We start from the raw sequence: 17,472 nt of genomic DNA, 5'->3' as shown, positions 1-17,472 counted from the left end.
TAAAAATGAACAAAGTATAGGAGAAAATATTTACCATATGCAGTTGAAAGCCACACCCAAATACCACTTCTCAACATAGTCGCCATTCAAATCTAGGCACTTATCATAGCGATGAATGAGCTTTGCAACTCCTTCCCCACAAAACTCTGCCGCTTGCGTACTCAACCACTTGTTTCCAACAATGAGGGTGTGGCTGGCAACACAGCGTTTTGGCGACACTGTGCAGCTGCGGGAAGGAGTGACTGGCTGGTTGAGGACACAACCATTATTCTACTTTAGGTAGAAAAATGCTTGCCAAGGTTTCTGATGTAGGGGACATCTCTACATCTCAAAATAGGAACAGATGACTGTTTTATGTACATGTATCTGGTGGGTAGGTTGTTCTTCAGTCCCACCCATTGCTTTTAAAATAGTGGTTCTGTTACATTTCCCCACCCTTGGTTGATGTTATTCTTTGATAAAGGAACACGGGAACATGCTGATTGCTTTCTTTTGTTGATTGATTGCTTGCATTAAAAGGTTGGCTTCATAATTTGAGTTAATTTCTAAAATTTTCTTTACCTTCGGCTCAGTTTGATTGTTAGCCTCTCACCTGTTTAAAGGTATTTGCAGGAGACAATATGAAAGTTGTAATATCAGGAGAGAACTCAGTGGGCCTAATCATGTGGATAATGTTAGTGCCTAAAGGAATAACAATACTGAACCACAGCAAAGCTGTTTGTACACTAGTTAATAGCTGTCCCACTAATGCAGATAACACTCACTATTGCAACATCAATCTGCTAAAGTATAGATAAAGATTTTCTGACTGCCATCCATTTCAATTAAAACTATGAGCAGGTGAATGTATATAAGAATAATATCCAGAATGCTGTACAGAATCTGATCACATTTGGACTTAGATGTTTAAATTGATGGCTTATGGATTTTTTAAAAGATAGGTAAGCTGTTACGAAAATGGCCAGCATTTTATATCAAGTACTTAGTTAAAAATATTTAACTAGATTTATTCATATTTAAATGTTCTCCACATTCACTTGGATTTAGGGGGCAGGGCCCTCACAAAAGTGGAAAAACTGTGAATATAAACACTATTTTTACCTAAGAGAATATCTCTGCAGGAATCTCTAGGTCCTCTAGTAGTACTGTATAATCAGTCTCCACTGAAAGTTGATCATATTGAAGAGCAACCATGAAATAATGAGGCCAGATGCAAGAATATGGGTAAATAACAGTGGTCAACAAATTTTTTGAAATGTTTTGTTTCCTCCACAATTGTGGGTGAACGAAGTAGTTTTTAACATGTTGAACACAGTTATGCTTTTATTATGTCTGTATCACATATAGTTTTCCAGAAAAAGGCAATTTTACTATTATTGTTATAATTTGAAACACAACAAGATGAGTCCACAGCAGACACTCTGCTGGCTGTTGTATTGGATCACACGTCGGACATATTTTTCTGATGTTGCCCAAAGTTGTAAATGAATGATAGATGTTTTCCATCCTAGAATATTCTGGCTCCATCTCAGTTTCCTGGACCAGATGTTGATTCTTCTTGATTGGTGTTAGCTCTGTGTTGACTTCCTTCTTAACAATGGTAAACATTTCTCTTATCAGTCACAGTTCTTATCGCAGTTTACCAGCAGATCAACTATTTCAGGTCTTATTAGCAGGTTTTAATTACAATTCAGCAAGCAGGTAGTTTGAATGGTGTCTTCAAAATTTAGCTCTCATTCATTCACCATCTATACATACCTACACATATAATATATTAATATTTTTGACACACCTTAATGTACTGTACAAATAACAGCTTTGCCATGCATTCCCCCTTCAGTTATAATGTGAAGGGAAGTCATAGGGAGGAGGGAGCAAGCTTGTTTTCTGTTGCCCTGCAGACTAGGACACGGAACAATGGCTTCAAACTACAGGAAAGGAGATTCCACCTGAACATCAGGAAGAACTTCCTCACTGTGAGAGCTGTTCGACAGTGGAACTCTCTCCCCGGGGCCGTGGTAGAGGCTCCTTCTTTGGAGGCTTTTAAGCAGAGGCTGGATGGCCATCTGTCAGGGGTGCTTTGAATGCGATTTCCTGCTTCTTAGCAGGGGGTTGGACTGGATGGCCCATGTGGTCTCTTCCAACTCTACTATTCTATGATTCTATGATTCTATGTTTCACTCAGGTGAGTCTGAGTTGAAGAGACTGACAATATTGGCTATCTTTAATGCAGTGCTTTCAGGCTCAGTTGAGTGAAGCACCATAGCTGGAAGGGGGGTGGGCAGGTGGGCTGTAATGTGGGCAAAGTGGTTTGTATAGTGCAGCAAGGTACATTGAAAGGGAAGTTTGGAATTTTCCTAGCACTAGCTAGACAATTTACAGTGGAGAAACTGTCTTCCTCCACTTCCTCCACTATATGCAGAATGTCTGCCATCACTATATTGGGTGATGACAATTATACAAGAAAAAGAAAAATCCCAATTTTGGGGGCCAAAAAAGGGCATGTGGCTATTAACAATGGCGACTATTATGCAGAGAATTGTGGTATTACCCCGGATATAATGCCAATGTGTCTAATTCATTTTTTAAAATACTTGCAGGTCTGCTGTAATGGAGCACTGCACAACAATGCACCGGGTTTTAAGTGCTGTGAGGACAAATACATCCTTATTAACACATCAGATGTATGCTGTGGTGGCCAGAGGAATGAAGTGCAACCAGACTATCAGTGCTGTGGTGGCTACTACACAAGGGTATTAGCAGGTAGGTGAGACATTCATTAAAGTATTTGGCAGATGTAAATAACAACCACAATAACAATTTGTTACCCAACTTTCCTCAAGATTTGAGGCAGGGTACAACATAATTAAAATATATAGATAAAAACATAAGATCAATAAAATACATATATTAAAAACATAGACCTAAGATTAAAACATATTAAAATCATGCATGCCAATAAAATATAAATTTCAGCCATTGTTAAAAATAGACTGAGTAGGACTGCCAGAAGAGATAGGTATTTAATTCTATTTTAAATTCTAACAGCTCATTTAGCTATTGAAGCTCTTCTGGCAGGTCATTCCACAGTTTAGAGGTGGCCAATAAAAATACCACCACCAGAACTGATAGCTGCCAGACTGGTTGAAGTAAATGTCCCCATGGAGGACTTTCGTGTACAGGAGAAGCGATCCTGCAGGTAAAGTGGAATCAAACCATGTAAGGCTTTAAAGGTAAAAACCAACAGTTTGTACTTTGTCCAGAAACAAATTGGCAACGAGTTGAATGATTTTAGGATAAGTGTGATATGCTCACTGGTATTCAGTATTGGAATTAGATATCCATACCTGTCTTATATTATTGGAAACCTACGTAAATGCTATCCCAGTTTATCTTATGAAATAGCAACCAGATCGACTGTCTAGCTTCTGATCTAGGCTCAAGGGAAAAAATACTTCCAGTCCTGCTACCAGTGAGCAAATATGCAGAAATCAGAAGCACAACAGCTATTACAAGACCTTTTAAATCATATTATTTTATTTATTTTTATCCCTTTCTCCCAAAATAGAGACCCAAGGAAATAATAATTATCCTTTTAGACCGTCCTAACTGATAAGAGAAGAACATCTAAAACAGAATGTAGGCCAGTGATCATTTTCAATGTCATCATTTTATTTTCCTGTATGGTTTTAAACTTCTCTGCCTGATGAAGAAGCCAGTGAAAATTCGAAAACTTACATGACGGATTTTGTGTATTTTAATTGGCCAACTGATTGTGGTAATTTCAGACCGTGCAGATACAACTAAACCAGTAGTGGGAATCATATAGTCCTCTCATGTTTTCCACAAAATGTTTCCATTAGGCTTGATCGATCCATGAAAAATTTGATTCTAAACTCGTTTCAAAACTAGAGGGGGGCAGCTTTTCGTTTCTGATGGTATTTCCGAATTTGGCCCCCCAAAATTTTCGAAATTAACGAAAATTCGTTATTTTCAAAATTAATTCGTTAATGGCGGACGCGCATGCGCAATTCCCAAAAACAGCACAGAGGGAGAGGACTTTACAGGACTCTCCCACCCTCATTTTTTGAGTGATCTTCTTCAAACTTGGTACAGTGGTAGAACACATTTAACACTGATAGCTCACCAAAATTTGGAACGTTTCCCTTATCCTCTGATTTTTGGAGAATTTTCATAGCTTTTATAATAAACAATTTTTTTAATAATTGCAGAAATCTGTTCCTGGTTTGAAAGTCTTATTTCCTGTTAAATTGGGTTGTCTTTACTGTGAAAGTCATTGTTCTACTTCAGAAACTTTGTTTTTGTGGCTGAAACTTTGTTAAATTGGTGTGTGTGTGATATATATTGTATATATATATATATATATATATATATATATATATATATATATATATATAGTCCCTGCTTGTGTGTGTGTGTGTGTGTGTGTGTATAGGTAAAGGTAAAGGTATCCCTTGACGTTAAGTTCAGTCATGTCTGACTCTGGGGGTTGGTGCTCATCTCCATTTCTAAGCCCAAGAGCCAGTGTTGTCCATAGACATCTCCAAGGTCATGTGGCCGGCATGACTACATGGAGTGCCATTACCTTCCCAGAAACACCCAGAAAATGGGAATTCCAGACAGGAAACAATCAGGGCCAGCTAATACCTCCCAACAAAGGATTCCCCCAGGTAGGAAGCAGCCAGGCTTTGAAGCTGCAAGGCTATTCAATGCTAATCAAGGTGACCAATTGCAACGTTCACACTTGCCTCCCACAGACAAGAGTTCTTTCTCCCACCCTGGACCTTCCACAGATATATAAACCCCACTTGCCTAGCTTCGCACAGACGTCAAAACCTCTATGTCTGCCACAGATGTGGGTGAAACGTCAGGAGAGAATGCTTCTGGCACATGGCCATAGAGCCCGGAATACATACCACAACAGTGTGATCCCGGCCATGAAAGCTTTCGACAACACAACCACAGTATCCATTCAAATTCATGTAGCGTGGTATGGACTGGAGACCTGTATTGGGGGGAGGGAGGGTGCGAATCTGGGCCCCTGGGAGTCGTAGTCCTCCCTCCCTCCCTCCCTCCCCGGGAGCAGCCGAGGACGGGCCTGGCCCACACCCCCTCGCATCCCGGGCCTCTTTCTCCTCACCGCCGGGCCCCTCTCTGTCTCTCCAGGCCTGAGCTGAGGCGAGGCGGCGGCGGCCATTTCCCCCCTCCGTCTTCCTCCTCCTCCTCCTCCTCGGCCTCCTTCCCCCTCGCCCCCTCCCATTGGCTGAGCCCGTGACGCCCCTTTTGCTGAGGGGCAAAAGGAAAGGAGTTTGGGTGATTTGCAAAAGCTTTTTTTTCCTAACGAAAAAAACGAAGAAATAAGAAAAAACGGCCTCTCGCGATTCGAAACCGCGATATCCAGACGTGTGGACAATCAAGGTCGTATATTGCTTCAAAACAAACGAAAATAACGAATTAATAACGGGTAACGGGGAAATCGAATTATTTGAGCAAGCCTAGTTTCCATAGTGAACATTGCCATCCTAAAATGAAAATCACCCTCCCTTTCCCCTTGCCGTCTATGCCCTGCAGCAGCTCTCTATCTCTCTCCCACCCCCATAGTTGCCACCCTTCAGTAGCCCAACCAGCACTATTGTCCATCCTTTTCTCTGCTGCTACCATCCTCAGAAGATGAAGGAGAGGAAATGAAGAAAACATATCGTCACCATACCTACCTGGTCTTGTACTAAATCATTTGTTTTCTGGATATGGATCTTGCTGCCCGAGGAAATAGCCTGTAATGTGAGCCTGAAGATCAACAAACAGGAAGGAGCTGGTTCTGTATTATTGTTCATTTCCCTTACCAAAGAAGAAAGGAAAAGAGGGAAAGAATGAGGGCAGTGGTATTAATGACAATGAAAAAGGACAGTGGTGGTGGTTGGTGGAGGGAATGGGCAACAGCATCAGGTGCAGCAGCAATGGTGCAGCAGCAATGGTGCAGCCCATGTGACTGTGAATGGTCCACTGACCCTCAGCATGTTCTCACTCTTTATGTTTAGAGATACATGTGAATGTAACCACTGTGAATCAGACACTGGGTTCTCTATCTTTTTGATATTTTAGCAAAGGAACAGAGTGTCCATAGATCAATCAAGCAGAAGAATCCCATTTCCTGTTCTCCTGAAAATACTGCCAATTTCTATATTAAAATGGCATAGCAAAATTTAAAGATTTTATATTATATATCTTTTTAAATATACTCTGAATCATTAAGTGCTCTGGAATATGCCATTCAGAATACGGTGGTCTGTTCCACAATACACAGATATATCTTACATTGTTGGAGATTTTCCAGTCTAAATTTAAGAAAGAAAATGAAAGAAATCTATTTCCCTCTTGGAGCACCTCTCTAAATATTATTTTTGATTAGGTTTTCAGATATATTTGTAAAGAGAGTACATCTGGCAGCACAAAGAAAGCTTTCCACTAGATGTTTAATGTACACATCTCTGCAGACAACTGTGAAGTCAGGAGCTAAATTGACTGCATTACCCATGGGTTGGCATGCATTCCTTGTGCTCAGACGTACTTTGAATTTCTGCCAAGCTATGCAGCACATCCTAAATTCCAGTGCATTCAAGAGTCATTCATATATCACAATATTAGAATGCCTCCCATGATGTCATCCAAAAGGGGGAAAATGCTATCCCACAGAACTAAAAAGTTTTTACTGGTCTCATTAATCTCAGTGTACTAAAATAAGAAGATGATTTTTGTGACCTCTAGACCCCTCCACTGGTTGCTGTTAACTAGCTTATTGCGGTTTACCTCTAGAACCAAGTACAGTGACACAAACCATTTTGTATCAAAAACAGAATCCGTAACCAGTTGGCAAGCAGTAAATATTTATATACAATGTGCCAGCTGGTTTCTGTGTTTTTTAAAAGATTTATTTACTGCTTAATTTCCTTTCCTTGTTTCTTAAGGGCAGTAACACGAATATTGGTCACTTTTTTCATACCTCTTTTTTATAAATATGCTAATAACTCCAAGTGGAATGTTAATGTGGGTCATTCTTTGATAAGGATAACAATTAACTGGTAAAACTGTATGGTAGTTTTCAGAGAGAAAACATTTTCAAGCTTGACTTGGAATGGATCCCATTTTGAGAGGTTAATGAGAAGGTTACTGATCCTTTGTGTCTTATGTCTAATGGTCCTTTTATAAAATAAAAAAATAAAATAAAAATCTATATTATTTCCAATTGATGTAACTTACATAGCTTGTTGAAGGCTTTCCTCTATTCAGTCATGAAATTAGTTTCTGAAGAGAGCAGAGAAATGTGGCTAAGTATCTAAACAGATTACATCTTATTCTCCGAAGATTTGCTCTCATCTTTTTGGTTTATTATTGACTTCATTCGATAAAGATATTTATACAGGCCACTCTTGGCATGCATATTTTCAAGTTATTATTTATCCACATTAAATGATGCAAGAGATGTACTTAAAGTACATTACCACTAGCATGAATCATACAACTCAGGGCATTGGTGGTATTGTTATCTTTGAATGGAGAGCAGAAGGTGAAGATATGAATCCCAGAGCAAAGATGGGAGGCACAAATTTCAAAAATATAATAACATAAATAATATTAGTATTCACCACACTTCTGCATGCCCCTTGGGGTTTGTAGAGAAGGTGAACAATGTTCTTCCTTGAATGTCATCTCAGAACATTGTAGCTGATTTCCATCAAGGTGACTTATATGTGAGAATTATGGATGTAAAGAATATTTGACATCTTTTTTCATACTCAGCAAGAAAAAGTGTCACATCACATGAAGAAAATGGTAAACTGCCATGAAAATATAAAAATGCGGGTGTTTTTTTTTGTGTTTTTTTGAAGCATGAAAATATTTTTTTGCATAGAATACACTGTTCTCTGTACAGAATTCTTTTGTTCCAGTGTTTTTTAAAAAGGTCCATAGTGGGCCATACACACATTTAAATAATATTAAACATTGAAACTATTAAAAAAAATAATCAGTTAACATCATTAAAACCATTTAAAAACCTATAACATATTTTAAAATCCTATGAAACACTTAATCTTAAACACTCTGTTCTTGAAAAGCCTGTGTGAATAAAAATGGAACCAGTACTTATGTTTCATTTACCTGCATTTGACAAAATACATCCTCTGTAGGCATTTTCTATGTCCTTCAGGGACCCCAATGGTATTAGTTTTCCAGAAGCTTAAAAAGAGTCATACTGGAGGACCTATTAATACCCAGAGAGTTGTTCTCTAGTCATTATTTGCATGAGTTCTGGTTGAGCAAATTGGTTCTGGATTCTAATTGCAATAAGTAATAAAAGGATGCCATAATCTACAAAATTATTTGCATAGACCTGATTCTTAGGTTCTTGGATCTATAGATTATTTTTCCACAAGGGCTAATTGCCACAACAGGGAGATCCAGTTTTCTAAAGATAAGGTATTGGTCTTGCATCTTTTTCTGTTTCCAATCTACCTACCAGGCAGAGAAATATGATCAACTCTGTGTATTAGAAGCTCGAGTGAACTGAAATAGCAAGCCTACTGCAAGTGCTGTTGCAACTTGAGTTATTCTTATCTATATCATTCACTATCATATTCTCCAATTTGATTAAAATAAGACATGTCCGCCACATATGGCAGAATGTGCCTTGTTCAATGTAGTAGATGCCTCTGGTGGTGCTGCTGCCAATGGTGGTGATTTTGTTGACTAAAATTAAGTAGATGTGATGGTCTGCATAAATCACTGTGCTTTTTTTTTTTTCCTTTATAGGGGAAGTATGCTGCCCCAATGAAGAAAACTGGGCCTCTGTTGGTATTGGAGATTCCTGCTGCTGGGGAATTCCTTACTCCACATCAGGCAATCAGATATGTTGTAGTGGCACACTCCATGATGGCTTCAATAAACAATGCTGTGGTAGACAAATAGTAAGCAAAGACTTCATCTGTTGTGGTGATAAAGAAAATGGGAAAGTACATCAACCTACACCAGGTACTCTCTCATGCTGTTTTTTTCTTCGTCCTGTGTTTCATTTGTTTGTGACAAAAACCTTGTGACAAAAATTATGGTAAGTTAGCCATCCAATCAAATATAGATGTGTATTCTTTTATTATCTCCATTTGTAAAAGGGAAACAAAGAGGCATTTCCCTTTTATCTTTTATAGATCAGTTGCAGAATATAATATGAAAAAACATGAAGTATGGTGCAATACAAAAGCAGAAATTTGTGAAAGATATAAGAAAAAATTGAACCTGCAGTACAAATTGAGAGAAAGTTGGGGAAAGGGTAGTTATGTAATGTTTCCAGAATGCTTTATTGGGCAAGCTAAAAATACAATCAATCAATCATAACTATAGTCAATTGTAGGAGATTAAATTGACTACAGTCATTGTTGGCTAGCTTTGTAATACCTAATGGGAGGTCTCTTTTATGGAGAAATCACTACCCTTGATCTCTTCCCTATGACATATGTGTTGCTAAAGGAAAGTAAAATACTTTCTATGTCTAGATTAGTAATTTAAATTATTTCCCTGTCTTATGCATGTGTGGCTACTCCCCTTCCATAGCAAACAAATATGATGAACCATAGAGAATAGACAAATAATAGTTTGGTAAGTCATTAAGAGGAGTTCGCTGTAGCCATGCAAGGGCAAGGCAACAGGCTATTTTATATGTTTTCCAGGACTAGCGCAGATATGGAAGCATCCCTTCTGTGTCTGCCCTCTGAGGCCTGTCATCCCAAACCAACTAATGTTGCCACATTCCCATTCTGAAATAGCATTCAAGCCACTACCTGTGTTATAAACAAGATCTATACATAGTGGTTTATATCATGGTCTCACAAAAACATGGGCTTGGGCTACCAAGAGAATCCCTGAATCCACATTCCATTTCCTAGAAAACAGGAAATGCAGAATACTTCTGACATTTTCCATTTTCACCATTAGCTTACCCTAAAAAACATTGCTGACATCTTTCTTAATGGGTGGAATGGGTTGAATATACATACTCTTTCTAGACCTGGTAAGAATGTAAACAAAGGCTCATTCACAAATAAATAGCCTGCCTCATTCTTCATTCAAAATTAAGTCCAGCAAGAGAAAATCCATAGCATTCCACCATTGGCTTGACAAAAAAAATTGCATCTGAATTTTACTGAGACAGTTATTCAAGCTACATCATGTCGATAAACTTTTAAAATATAATATATGTGTATTTTACATATAAACAATATTTTTCATAAATTGGATTGCTAACCTCCTAGTTAATTTGAGGCAAATTATATTATGTTTTTCCTGTGCTCCTTTACTTCTGTTTCAGTAATAAGAACAAAAATGATCTCTCCTTGGAAAGTACATTCAGAGGAACAGACAATTTATTATTTAAATAGAAAGAAGAGTATTTGAATTATTAAAAGTACAGGAATAAAAAGAATATGTCTTAATTTTACATAGGATTCACTTATTGAACATGGGAAGAAAGATACTGTCAGCCAATACCATTTGCTCCATATTAAGGAGAATTTCATAAACTCTCTTACAGTATTTTCAAATGCATTTTATTCACTGGTCTTTTTTGCTCTTGTATAATAGTACTTAGGTGGATTGAGGTGCATCTAGTACTAAAGTATTCCTACATTCCCACTGGCTGCTGGGCCCACAATCTGCACAGAAACAAACTACCTTAACATATTTATTTACTATATTTATATCCCTCCTTTCTCAACCCCCGGGGGAGGGGGCGCTCAGGTAGTATATATATTACTATGGATTAGTTCCTTGCTCTCAAACACTCTTGAAGGGGCTTTATTTAATGATTGTTTTCTCTAAACAGGATCATTTCATATATTTCATTGTATTCTTTCTGTTATCCCACATTTACAAATCAATATCTGGAGTGACATTAACTTCTGCAAATGTGTCACATAGAACTGGCTGTTGCCCTATGCAGCCTATCAAAACTTGTATTGTTGCCTTTCCATTATGCCTTTCCACCTAAGAATTACTTCATACAAAGACAATTCCTTGTACATACAATTTCTTCTTCTTCCAAGATCCTATACAATTATCACATTTTACTATTAATTGTGTATGAAGAATGAAGTAGATTTTGAGTCCCATGCTGGGTTTGATGTTCTCTAAGGCTGAAAAGTCACCTTATGGGAGAAAAGTGGCATATATATTAAGCCAGTGGTTCTCAACCTGTGTGTCCCCAGGCGTTTTGGCCTACAACTCCCAGAAATCCCAGTTAGTTTACCAGCTGTTAGGATTTCTGAGAGTTGAAGGCCAAAACATCTGGGGACCCACAGGTTGAGAACCACTGCATTAAGCAGACATATACATGCACACCCAAATAAATGCATTTTGCCAAATACTACCTTTCATTACCTAATAATATAATAATCCCCACAGGGAAAAACGTTGGGTATTAATAAAGATAATAAATAAATAAATAGCAAATAAATAAATAAATAAATGAAGGCACTATTCTAACCCTGCTTTGAAAATGAATCTTATTTACTTGGAAATAGGATTCAGCACCTTGAAAAACACCTTTAAAGTGAGTAATCTGGAGTGTAGCACAGAAGCCACCAGCTGCTAGATCCACAATCTGCCCCTTTTATTTATCACAATATTTATTTATTATTTATTTATTTATTACAATATTTATATCCCGCCCTTCTCACCCAATAGGGGGCTCAGGGTGGCTTTTTGGAATTTTCCCAGTTGAAACCAACACTAAAGAAACAGAATCTTAGCTACACTTTACGGAGATGGAAGACAACCACCTATTGGCTCAAGGTGTGATTTATATAATAATTGTGGTATACATCTGTTTATCATTAAACTTCTAAAATGGAAACAAGAATTAAAAGATGCTATACCAGATGGGGAGGTATATAAAAATCAAATATTTGCAGAAGTACTAATACAGTATTTAAACAGAAAGTAAAAGGCAGTGGTACAGTCATAAAGTAGGCAAAATGGGAGCATTGCCCTCCAAATAAGAATTCTTCCATCTCATATATTTTTCATGAAAATGGAGGGCAAAAAGGAGAAACCTGTCAAAAGGAAGACAGGTCGAGCCAAACCTGACCGGAACCGCCTTCCACCCAGAAATCAATATCCTCACTGTGAAAGAACATGCAGGTCAAGAATAGGGCTCTACAGTCACCTATGGACCCACCACCAGGACCCTACACTTGGAAGGCAATCATACTTGGACACGAGGGATCGCCAATGATGATGACACACAGTTGGTAAAAAAGCACATTTAAAAGCAAATATGGCATGATATTTAAATTCAAGCTTTGTCCCAGAGAGACCTGGATTCATTCTCACCCTGAGATGCTGACCCAATCACTTTCTTTCAACCTAACCTTTTTTCATATAGTTGTCATGATGATAAACTGAGGGTGGTGTAGAGATAATACATATTTAACTGAATCTTTTTTGAATGCCTGCATGGTACTTTCCCCACTCTACAGAATCACCGTTAATTTATCCATGGGTCATAACAAAATGCATAATTTTGGCCTCAAAAGTAGACCTCGACTTATATACTCATATATGTGGTTGACCAGTGGTGCAGTGGGTTAAACTGCTGAGCTGCAGAACTTGCTGACGGAGAGGTTGACAGTTCAAATCTGGAGAGCAGGGAGAGCTCCCGCTTTTAGCCTCAGCTTCTGTCAACTTAGCAATTCGAAAACATGCAAATGTGAGCAGATCAATAGGCATTGCTCCGGTGGAAAGGTATTGGCGCTCCATGTAGTCATGCTGGCCACATGACCTTGGAGGTGTCTACGGACAACATAGAAATGGAGATGAGCACCAACCCCCAGAATTAGACACGACATGTCAGAGGAAAACCTTTACCTTTACCTTATGTAGTTGACTTATACATGAGTATATATGAAGGTAATAATGTATTTGTCCTTTTCCATGTTTCATAAATCAATAGCTGATCATCACTTCATTGTGTAATTCATTAATTCTGTGCATGTGTTCATGCAACTGGGTCAGGCCCCAGCTTTACCACACATGGAAAGCCTTTGGTACCTTAATTCAAACAATGCAGGAGTGACACTTTACCCATGTGCTTCTCCTGAACTAGATTACTTTGTATAGTAACACATTGTGTGGCTGCCAGAAGAAAGAGCTGGCTCGTAAAACATCTCTTTATGTACTTTATTACTTAAACTCTTTTTATTTGCCTGCAGGAGCCCTTTAACAAAATCACATTGAATTGACTTTCTCACACCAAATCAAATCTCCCTGGTCCCAGTTCAGTTGTCTTTGTCAATATGTATTTTATAAATGGAGTGAATTAACAGATGCTGTAGGAAGAGAACTGCTGGGGTAGCGTTTATGTTTTTACTACTCTCTCTGGGCAGATGAGTTGTGTAGGAGTATAATACAGGTACCTTGGGATGTACGTCGTGCTCTTCATTTCATTGCATGTATGGATACATATATTCTTAACTGGTTTTTCTTTCACACATGTACAAGCAAAGGGTTTTAAATGCCTCATTGTTTAGATTGTATATGCTTTATACATAGTGCAAGTTCTTTTGATACATTTTTTTAAAAAATAATGAAGTAAAGGTTGAAACAGGAAACCATCTAGCTGTATCACTGAGTTTCTTATTCATTTAATTTTCATTTTTAAAGAAAAATATATATTTTTAATAAAAACTCTCTGCTTTATGTGCTCTTAGAAAGTTGTCAAGGTTGCTTCCAAATTAAATGTTCAATAAGTATAGTAAAAACAAGCAAATAGGACACATTGATACAAGTCCTAATCCTAGACCCTTGACACTAGAGTCCCAACCACCCCCCCACTCATGCAGTAGCTAGGCATGCCAGATCTTAGAGAATCTCAGAGCCTTGACCTCCAACCCTAATGGGAAAGGGAGGAATCTCAGGGGGAAAGCATTATCTTGACAAATGTGTGTGTCTATTCCTCATTTTAAACATTATTTTTTTAAAAAAGATTGAATGTTATATTTTGTTGTTGCAACTTGATGCATCAGGCTTAATGGCATCATTAGGGGTTGTCCTTTATAAGAAACCTTTGTAACATTAGCTGTGGCTATGTCCTGTGACGTCACAAGCGAGCATGTTCAGATTTCATGTTTCAGCCTTGAAATCTCAGAGTCTGGGATTGACTTGGCCTGGCAGCCCTAACACTTGCTCTTTTGGTTGACATGAGCAAGGAGGATGTTGGAAATCATAAATACATCCTTGCTTCTCTTCTAAGAGCTTTTGTTCTTCTATTTGCTGCTTCCTCTGTTTTGTTTTAGATACTAAATATTTAAGCTTCTCAAAGCAAAGATTCTAACTTGCTACTACCAGTAACCGTAGCAGCAGTATTCCCAGTGTTGGAGTGGAATTTGGTAAATAATTGTTTCAGCCCATGAAACTCATTGAGTGGCCTTTGACTAGATTGTCTCAGTCAAATTCCTTTCTGCAATTGTTTTCAGGATAAATTTGAAAAGAGGAAAGTTATATATGCAACTTTATGTTCACTGGAAGAAAGATGAGATACCAATGTAATGAATAAGAAGTTATGTATCACATGTATATTCTTTCTTTTTTCTTTTCATTTGCTTATTTATTTTAGTGCCCCACCTTTTGCCAGCTGAGAGCAGTGCATAAAATATAGTAAAATCATTTGTTTCAATAAAATGCAGCATAAAATCACACACAAGCAGAGAAGTCACTTAGTTTCATAAACCAATGCTTTATGCTTTATGCTTTTTCCAATAGTTAATAACATCTTGCATGCATTATGAAGCAACACTATGCAAAGAAGATGCTTGTTCAGGTGATGCTAAATGATAGTACGTAAATATTACTAGCCTGCATCACTTTATATTTGACAGTGTACATAATTGTAACCAATGTGCAGAACAGTACACCTGGACAACCTGTGGCCCTCCAGGTGTTTGGGCCTCCAATTCCCAGAAGCCCTAGTTGTCTTGTCCAATGGCCAGGAATTTTTGGGAGATAAAGTCAAAAATATGTGGAGGGCCACAGATTGTGCAGGCCTGCTGTAGATCAACATTACTGGGGAGATGCAAGATGCCTGGATTATCCTAAGAATCTGGTTGCACCTTGTTGGGGTGTATGGAGCAGAAAATGAGAAGATGCTCTATGTTAGTTTTGACATGGTTTTGCATCCAGCTCCATTTAGTTCATGGGATTGATTTCTCTAGCCAAGCCTTTTTTGCACACCATATCCTTCAACCCACCCTCTCACTATTTATTTTTGTGCTTTGTTCTGTGAGGATATGAGTGGATCCAGGGCTTTATAAAGGTTCCAAACAACTACTAGGGTTCATGGCAATCCTATTAGCATAGGAGAGTTTGATACCTATTAAAGGGACACTTACAGAGGAAAAATAAATTCTACTGGTGTAATTTATTAGAAGGAGCCCCCAGATGGCGTAGTGGACTAAGTGACTTGAAGGTTGGGTTGCTGACCTGAAAGCTGCCAGGTTTGAATCCCACCTGGGGAGAGTGCGGATGAGCTCCCTCTATCAGCTCCAGCTCCATGCGGGGACATGAGAGAAACCTCCCACAAGAATGGTAAAAACATCAAAACATTCGGGTGTCCCCTGGGCAACGTCCTTGCAGACAGCCAATTCTCTCACTCAAGCAACTCAAATTGCTCCTGACACGGAAAAAAAATAATATTAGAAGCTACTCTGCTTCTTTAGGAAGATTCTTCTTTTTGGAAAAAAATAAGTTTGGCTAGGAGACAAAGCTATGAGATATATCTATGACAATGTCTTGTCCAACCAATCCCCCTCCCCCCACCTCACCTCCAAATGGAGCCTCCGAAGGTCCATGAATCTGGGTATAGATAGAGCATAGCTAGATGTTCATCTGCTATACAGCCTAAGCTCCAACAACAGGTTTTGCCTTCTGCTAGTTTCAGGGTGTTGTAGCTGAGAAAAGTGGTTTGGGGGAGATATAAGGTCATTGTGTGTTCTGTAGAGAATTCCAGCATCCATTATGTCCAAAAAAAGTGAACTGTGATGAAATATGTCTTATACGGTTATATTTCACTAGAAAGATGTCACCCTTTGTTTTCCTGTATAACTGTGAGAAAACTCTGATATGTGCCTTTGTTTTGGGGTTGTTTTCTCTGTTTCATTAAAGGTTCTAAAACATCATAGAATCATAGAATAGTAGAGCTAGAAGAGACCTCATGGGCCATCCAGTCCAACCCCCTGCCAAGAAGCAGGAAATCGCATTCAAAGCACCCCTGACAGATGGCCATCCAGCCTCTTCTTAAAAGCCTCCAAAGAAGGAGCCTCCACCACACTCTGAGGCAGAGAGTTCCACTGCTGAACAGCTCTCACAGTGAGGAAGTTCTTCCTAATGTTCAGGTGGAATCTCCTTTCCTGTAGTTTGAAGCCATTGTTCCGCATCCTAGTCTGCAGGGCAGCAGAAAACAAGCTTGCTCCCCCCTCCCTATGACTTCCCTTCACGTATTTGTACATGGCTATCATGTCTCCTCTCAGCATTCTCTTCTGCAGGCTAAACATGCCCAGTTTTTTAAGCTGCTCCTCATAGGGCTTGTTCTCCAGACCCTAGATCATTTTAGTTGCCCTCCTCTGGATGCTTTCCAACTTGTCAACATCTCCCTTCAATTGCAGTGCCCAGAATTGGTCTGACCAAGGCAGAATAGAGGGATAGCATGACTTCCCTGGATCTAGATGCTATACCCCTATTTATGCAGGCCAGAATCCCGTTGGCTTTTTTAGCAGCCGCGTCACATTGTTGGCTCATGTTTAACTTGTTGTCCACGAAGACTCAAAGATCTTTTTCACACATACTGCTGTCGAGCCAGGCGTCCCCCATTCTGTATCTTTGCATTCCATTTTTTCTGCCGAAGTGAAGTATCCTGCATTTGTCCCTGTTGCTTCTAGTACAGATGGAGACATCTACTGGTCAATTTTGGTTACTATATCACAATACCCCCCCCCCCGATGGAGCAGTGGATTAAACCGCTGAGCTGCTGAATTTGCTGACCGAAAGGTCGGTGCTTTGAAACCTGGAAGAGGGGTGAGCTCCTGCTGTTAGCCACAGCTTCTGCCAACCTAGCAGTTCGAAAACATGAAAATGTGAATAGATTAAAAGGTACTGCTCCAGCAGGAAGGTAACGGCGCTCCATGCAGTTACCGACCACATGACCTTGGAGATGTCTATGGACACCACCTGTTCTTTGACAGTTGAGAGATGAGAAATGGAGATGAGCACCAACCCTTAGAGTCGGACACGACTAGACTTCAGGGGAAAACTTTTACCTTATATCACTCCATACCATGCAACACTTCTTATGAGGCCCCAAAGTTGTGTTTGTTCAGCATCCATCCATAATTTTGACATGCTTACTAAAATCCA

At 38.9% G+C, this 17,472-nt stretch overlaps 1 protein-coding gene and 1 long non-coding RNA gene across 3 annotated transcripts in view; one reads left to right on the top strand and one right to left on the bottom strand.

Moving 5' to 3' along the window:
* Nucleotides 1-17,472, top strand: part of ush2a (usherin) — a 617,513-nt gene that overhangs the window by 451,175 nt on the left and 148,866 nt on the right. Inside the window, exons 50-51 of the mRNA XM_003216022.4 lie at nucleotides 2,601-2,763; nucleotides 8,830-9,048. Of these exons, the coding sequence (XP_003216070.2) occupies nucleotides 2,601-2,763; nucleotides 8,830-9,048 (382 nt within the window). The remainder of the gene's footprint in view (nucleotides 1-2,600; nucleotides 2,764-8,829; nucleotides 9,049-17,472) is intronic.
* The window catches only part of LOC134296645 (uncharacterized), a 92,452-nt gene that overhangs the window by 53,086 nt on the left and 21,894 nt on the right, over nucleotides 1-17,472 (bottom strand). The window contains exons 2-3 of one of the 2 annotated variants that reach the window (XR_010003466.1): nucleotides 7,279-7,323; nucleotides 5,736-5,859 (exon numbers count right to left, since the gene is read on the bottom strand). This is a non-coding gene — a long non-coding RNA (uncharacterized LOC134296645). The remainder of the gene's footprint in view (nucleotides 1-5,735; nucleotides 5,860-7,278; nucleotides 7,324-17,472) is intronic. The other variant, XR_010003464.1, reaches the window with a different exon arrangement.

This window comes from Anolis carolinensis, chromosome 1 (genome assembly GCF_035594765.1).
Source record: "Anolis carolinensis isolate JA03-04 chromosome 1, rAnoCar3.1.pri, whole genome shotgun sequence".
Classification (NCBI taxonomy): Eukaryota; Metazoa; Chordata; class Lepidosauria; order Squamata; family Dactyloidae; genus Anolis; species Anolis carolinensis.
Note: the sequence above shows the minus strand (reverse complement) of the source record. Positions and strands in the feature narration are given on the sequence as shown.